The following is a 7,257-nucleotide window of genomic DNA, read 5'->3' as shown; positions in this document are numbered from 1 at the left end:
CTCTCACAACGAATCTTGTGTATCACAAACAAGTATTTTTCTCATGAAGCAGAACTGCATTTTCTGGTACAACAAAATCATACATGCAACATGGTAGCATTGGCAAAGTATTCTGGAAAACAGCACATAAGCACAAAATCATTCGGCTGAGCCAAAAAACGCAGCGACGGCAAAGTAAGATAAACTCTGAAAAGTTACAGCTTTCTTTCTTGTCAAATTTGGTTGAATCAATGCCATACAATGACAAGGATATTATAGTTGAGGAGTTTGACAAGTGCAAATGAATGCCTTTCAAAGGAGCCAACGTTCCTGGGCAGAAAAAACGTTCTGTATATTTTGCTTTCAGGCTCACAGTTTCAGCATAATGTTCCACTTTTTCTTCCCCACTTTTCCCTGAAATATAAAAAAAATGTATCACAGATATTTGAAAATAGAGTCTGTTTATTAAGGCAGCTTCTGCATTGATTTTTTATAATGAAATATTTTGTGTGTTTGAACTGTTTTCACTGGATGTTACTCTTGTGAAAATATTAATGGAAACCTCTTAACATATGAGAACTACTCCAAAGCAGCAAAATAATATGTGCATAGAAGCTTCTGTATCACTCATATAACAACAAAATAATTCTATATATCAACTGAAATATCAGAATAATCACAGAAATGGCCTTCTCCATATTGCGAATTGAATTGGGAACCTTTTTATCATTTGTTAACCCTTCCTTAGTCATTTATTTTCTTCTTCGCGTCAATCTTAACCTTCTGTTCAGTCGTTGATGGATCCCCACTTAATGAATAGCAACTCCCCCACACTAAGTACATCATTTAAATTACTGAGGGTACTCTTTCACAAAGGTAAACATGCACTTTTTTATAAGTTTATGATAGTTTACTATTCACAAATGTATTTTACTAGTAGTATGTTTACGGCTGCGGAGTCTCCACACATACAAAGATAGGACTGTCCGCAGTAACACACCTCTGTGAATAGCAAACAATCGTGAAATTACACAATACTGTAAGTTTACCTTTGTGAATCAGGCCCTGAGTTTCACTCATCTCACAACATACAATAACTGCTTAGTGTAAAGCACTATATCCAGTGTAGAGACTTCAGGTCAGTTGCTTGGGCATTTTTCCTTTCAGACATACACGGGGGAGCCATCTTTTGACCAGCCTGCTCTGCACCCATGGGTGCAATTCTGTTTATATGTGGATGCCAAGCAGAGTTTTCCAAAAGTAAAAGGTGCTTAGGATACGTTTTAAGATTCGGCCAAAAAGATTCATTAGTTGCAAAAGGCCGGAGTATTAATGGGCTAAACCTCAAAGGAGGCAAGATGGTTAACACATTTGAATAATCCACCAAATCTGCTCAAACCACCCAGTTTCTTTAGACAAAAAAATTGCTTTTGCAAATTTTGAGCTCAATCAGGATATAAATAACCATGATTAATTTATTAGTTAGGTTGAGGGGTTGCAGCAGTTGAAGAGAGTAGTAGATTCGATTCATTAAAGCTATAAAGGCAAGCACTGCCCTTTCAAACCTTTTTTGCAACTCATATGCAGTAGCACACAAAACATTTTCTGTAACATCCAGAGGAAATAGTTCACACAAAAATGCACTATCTTACAGCAACCCTCTTAACTCTACCAAATCCCACCAACCACAGCATCATTGTTCAAATGTAGGGGGAATCATACCGGGGCAAGTGTTCACTTCATTTGGCATCAGGCTTACTTTGTTTTGTTAAGTGCATAATGGGAACAGTGGAAATAAATTGTAATTGTAAATGTATTTATATAGCGTTTACTACCCCATACGAGGTGTTGAAGCGCTTTTCGGCGAGTAGCACGCTGCTCCGGAACCCAAAAATGATTAGTGGCGAATTGGTTTACGGTGATATGACATTTATTTGAGCGGTAGACATGTGTGTCTATTATTTGGGTTGAAAAGGATAGTGGAGGGATAGAAGAGGGAAGGGTTTCCATTTATATAGCGCTTGGTGCCCCTGAAGAGGCATCAAGGTGCTTTTCGAGGAGTAGCATGCTACCCCTAGACCCAAACAGGATTAGTGGTGAATTAGTATAGGGAAATATTAAATTAATTTGAGAAGTAGACATGTGTCTGTTAGTTGGATTGAAAAGGATAGTGGAGGGATAGAAGAGGGAAGGGTTTAGAAAGTGTTTTTTGGAGATCATAGCAGTAGGAAGAGGCTTGGCATGATTAGAGGGCAGAGTCGGAGGGAAGGGTTTAGAAAGGCTGGTTTGGGAGAACTGAATAGTAAAAGAGGTTTGAGATGATGCAACGGAGTGGTAGAAGAGGGAAGAGTCTAGAAAACAAAAGATAAAACAGCACTTGCTTTCGTCCTTCTGTATGAAAATGGCAGGCCCATTGCCATGTGATATATGTAACTGTTTTGCCAAATGATGGTATTGCTTTGTATCGACAGTGCTTATGCATGGCTCAGCTCAGATCTCTAATAGCAGGCCAGCAGCTGGCTAATGTTAAGTATCAAATCTAATAGAAATCACCACATCAAGGTGTCTTTATGAAAGCATTTCACCGGCTATCTGATAGTAGCAGCCTACCTTTATCCTTCACACAATAGACCAGAACCAAGCAGTGAGGTTTGTACCTCGTTTCTTAAAGGCCAGGTCACTCGATATCCATCTTAATTCCAGTGGACGAGAATTACAGTATTTTGCAGCCAAGAAGGCAAAGGAGCAGCCTCCTTTGACTACTTTCCTCATTTTGGTAATTTGAAGAAGGAAGGCAGAGCAAGACCTTACATTTATTTTGGGAGTGTATCAGGGAGAACATTAGCAGATGAATGTCGGAACAGAGAAATGCAAAGCAAACTATTAAAAAGTATGTGCTTATAGAAGGGAATCCGGTGGAAAGTATTTAGATGTCAAAAGATAGGCTCTATCCTTAGACGTTTGAGCAGAAATGGTGCTGCTGCGTTGTGGAGCAGCTTCAGCAAGAGAATGGTATAGGCTGGAAGTCTTAAGTATAAGGCTTTAGCATAATCCAATCGAGATTCGATCACAGCCGGCAAAATGGGATAGTATTACCTGCTAGATATGGAAGGCTATAGTGCAGAATCAATACATGACAAAAGAAGGCAAAAACACTGGCTGCAGTCAGAAATTACTATTCCTTCCTCTCCCAGCCTGTTGATAAGTATGACATTACACAATGTTTTAATGGCTGAGGAAAGGTTTGAAAGGTCCAAAACCAACTGCAGTTAATTTTCAAAAGTGACAAACACTACCTTAGTACCAAGAGGGGCACAAAACCCGGCTTGTAGTGGGTTAAAAAGAAAAACTGTATTGATAAACTGGGTTAGGCTGAAAATGTCCCACTTTTCCTGTAAGCTTCGCTCAGACGGATAGGAGAGAGGGTGATAGATACTAAAGATAGTGGGGTCTAGGGTTGGCTTTTTCTAAAGAGGCAACACATGCATCTAAAGTCAGCTGGTAGAGAACTAGATGAAAAGAGACTCACGAATATGGAGGGTGAATTAACAATGGTCCTCTTTCCTAAAATGAATATATGGTTCGGCATGGATTATTGAGGGAACTAGGCTTAACAGCATCGTGCTGCTCAGTGTCGCCTCCACGGAAGCCAGCTTTAACTGAGAGAAAGTCAGCGGAGGAAGAGATCTGGAGTCACTCATTAGGTCTGAGGATGGTTATGGTGTAAAGGGCTGAAAGATATTCACAATTTGGGATTGAAAGAAGTCATATAACGAGCACAGCTTTCAGACTGCGATGTGTGTCATTTTCATAGTTTTAGTGTAATTATGAGTGAGATTTCAACGACTGAGAGTGACACTTTCTCACAAGCAAAATCAAGCAATGAAGACGAGGGAATCATAAAAATGTGAAATTACACTCATTTGAGCAACAAAAAACTCCAAGAATATCTTAAAACTTCTGAAAAGCACCAGAAATGGAAGGGCACTAATGGGAGACAGACTGCGTGACTGCAGTGCTCAGCAACGGAGGGCAGGTAGGCACTACAGCTGCTCAGAAGATGATCTCGGTCGCACTATGCGGATTGTGCGATATTGATATTGAGGACACCAGGTTGACTGGTGATGGTGGCGTTGGTCGGAGCAATTGCAGCTGGAGGAAGCAACAGGGTATTGTTTAACGGCGCCAGAGAGAGCCCTGTATCTCTCCCTGTCCGGAGAAACTGGATTTCGCCAGCCAGTTATCTCATTTTCTGTAGTTTCAGTAAATTGTTTTAGTTAGGGTGGGGCTGCACTGGTTTCTGGCTGGCATGGGCATAGCTGATAAATTTCCAGTTTGCTCATGTGTGACATTTATAGGCTTTCAGGGTATTTATGAGTAGCACTTCACTGTGTTATGCTTGACATTTTGTGATGACTTAAAAACATCTCTTAATAGCTTTTTTCTTTTAAGTTTCATGTTTTCATAAATTCTTGTAACCAGCCCTTTTCATAACCAATAGACTGCAGTGCAAAGTGAGAATGCTTTTGACAATAGCTTTCACCAATATTCCTTCTCCTTTATAGGCCCAAAACGTGTTAACATTCTTAATGGCTGCAGATGTAGTTACCAATTTAAACCAGTGCCATTCATTAAGACCAAGAATATAACTCAATTCGGATGATAATGTCATTAGAGGTAGATATTTGGCAATGGGCTAAAAATATACCTCAAAACAAACAAACAGTGCTGCTCTATGGGACATGATTATTTTTCACTGACCTTTTCATTATTGCGGTCCCCTGGTGGCAGCTGTTCCCAGAGCTGCAGCAGGGCAATCTTTTGCTGCTAACGATGTAGTACAGAGGGTGGGCAAAGTTTAACTTGTATCCATTAACGAAATCTGTAAGCGGTATGTACATGGGGCCTCTCGACCCCTTGGTTATGAACAGTATGATAGGAGGACCGCCAGCAGCATCGTTTTATTTTTCATTTGCCGGCTCTGAGCCAGCACTGAAGGGAAGAGCAGGGCCAGGGCCGAGCCTGGGAGGGGGAAGCAGGAGTGCTATGTGCACTTCTAAGTGCGCATGTGTTTTGGCCAGCCGTCTCAAGCTGTATTGAACAGCTGGGCTGGAGAAACAGCACAGACTCCCTGTCCTGAGCAGAGCATCTTTTCAGCCCGCTCAGGCAAATCCCCGCGCTGCTCTCATAGCAGCAGGGCCGGCCTTAGGCATGTGCAAGCTGTGCACCTGCACAGGGCCACCAAACCCCCGGGGCCACCACGCCAATATATATCCTTAATATAATAATCCTCTGAGGATGGATACATATTTGCATGGCGGCCCCTGGCAGGGATTTGGTGGCCTCGGCTCTGTTCCACTTCCAAACACCCTGACCCCCCCCTCTTTACTGGCCTCCACGCTCCGCTCTGCCCCGCCCCGCCCGGACACCCTCTTCCGGGGGCCCCTACCTACGCTCCCTGCCCAGGGCCACCATGAGCCTAGAGCCGCCCCCCGAGAGCAGCACGGAGTTTGCGCAGGGAGTCTGATGCTCCCCCAGTGCCTGCTGGGACAATGAAAACCAAGGCGCGACACGGGAGGTCGGCAGCTCCAGGTCAGTGTTTTTTTTTTTTTTTTTTTTAAAGATTAACCCGCGCACTCCCTTGTGCCCCCTCCACCAGCCCCATCACCTCTTCATTGTGTCGGCTGCCATTGGTTAGAGACAGTCATTATGTTCCAAGAGCATGAGAGCCATGTTAAAGATAAGCTCTCGCCTGATTTCCCTGTGGTGCCCGCCACATCAAAAACATCCAGGTTCTTGCACCATGGCGTGCCCACTTCGCTACCCAGGGGCTGCAAGGCACTCCAGCTGCAACTTTTATAAGCGGACAAGAGTAGGTCCAGGTCCTGGTCAGCTGGAAACCAGCTACCACTTAGTTGGGCCAGGTGAACTCTTGCACCCCGGCCTCGATAAGCAACAAAACGCCCGTTCAGACTACATGATAGCTCCGACGGGCTTGTCTGGAGATGTGCGAAGACTGAGGATTCACAAGGTTGAATGGCAATGTGACTAAGTCCAAGTGAGCTGCTGTTGGGTGGACTAGGAACTGGAAAATTGGAAGCATAACTATTACAAAAATATCTATCACCAGTGCAGGCGCCAGACAGATAAATGCCGTCATGTATCTGCTTGTGCTACTTCGGCTATGTACAACTCAAATTGCAAAAAACACAGTTGATGGACAGAATGTAGAACAATGTCATACATTCACCCCAGTACAAGGATCTGGGCCTAAATCCATCGTTTTTTTGCACTCCACACCACCCTGGGTTAGACACTGGCTATATGCAAATCAGCTCTGACCCTGTGCCTCATGGGAACAGTCCAGTCCGAACTACCAAGCCATGTCTTTCCCAGACCGGAATCAAGCATCCAAGGACCGGTTTCTGGCTATCAGCCTTCATCAGCCTGGATAGCTTGACTCCAGTGGTGTGGAGAGCCTGGGACTCACGTCTGAGCATCCCCAGCACACTCAGGGTGAAAATTGCAAAAAACACAGTTGATGGACAGAATGTAGAACAATGTCATACATTCACCCCAGTACAAGGATCTGGGCCTAAATCCATCGTTTTTTTGCACTCCACTTGTTCTACATTCTGTCCATCAACTGTGTTTTTTGCAATTGTCACCCCGAGTGGGCTGGGTATGCTCAGACGTGAGTCCCAGGCTCTCCACACCACTGGAGTCAAGCTATCCAGGCTGATGAAGGCTGATAGCCAGAAACCGGTCCTTGGATGCTTGATTCCGGTCTGGGAAAGACATGGCTTGGTAGTTCGGACTGGACTGTTCCCATGTGGCACAGGGTCAGAGCTGATTTGCATATAGCCAGTGTCTAACCCAGGGTGGTGTGGAGTGCAAAAAAATGCTGGATTTAGGCCCAGATCCTTGTACTGGGGTGAATGTATGACATTGTTCTACATTCTGTCCATCAACTGTGTTTTTTGCAATTGTCACCCCGAGTGGGCTGGGTATGCTCAGACGTGAGTCCCAGGCTCTCCACACCACTGGAGTCAAGCTATCCAGGCTGATGAAGGCTGATAGCCAGAAACCGGTCCTTGGATGCTTGTTTCCGGTCTGGGAAAGACATGGCTTGGTAGTTCGGACTGGACTGTTCCCATGTGGCACAGGGTCAGAGCTGATTTGCATATAGCCAGTGTCTAACCCAGGGTGGTGTGGAGTGCAAAAAAATGCTGGATTTAGGCCCAGATCCTTGTACTGGGGTGAATGTATGACATTGTT

General features: G+C 44.1%; 1 protein-coding gene across 2 annotated transcripts in view; it reads right to left on the bottom strand.

The window, feature by feature from the left end:
* Nucleotides 1–203: 203 nt before the first annotated feature.
* PPP1R26 (protein phosphatase 1 regulatory subunit 26) overlaps nucleotides 204–7,257 on the bottom strand; it is a 120,889-nt gene continuing 113,835 nt past the window's right edge. For both annotated transcript variants that reach the window (XM_078641927.1, XM_078641928.1), the window contains one exon: nucleotides 204–393. In XM_078641927.1, coding sequence (XP_078498053.1) covers nucleotides 349–393 — 45 coding nt within the window. In that variant the 3' untranslated portion in view covers nucleotides 204–348. The remainder of the gene's footprint in view (nucleotides 394–7,257) is intronic.

The sequence above is a fragment of the Lissotriton helveticus genome, chromosome 5_1, assembly GCF_964261635.1.
Source record: "Lissotriton helveticus chromosome 5_1, aLisHel1.1, whole genome shotgun sequence".
Classification (NCBI taxonomy): domain Eukaryota; kingdom Metazoa; phylum Chordata; class Amphibia; order Caudata; family Salamandridae; genus Lissotriton; species Lissotriton helveticus.
The sequence above is the reverse complement of the archived record's forward strand: the minus strand, read 5'-3'. Positions and strand labels throughout refer to the sequence as shown.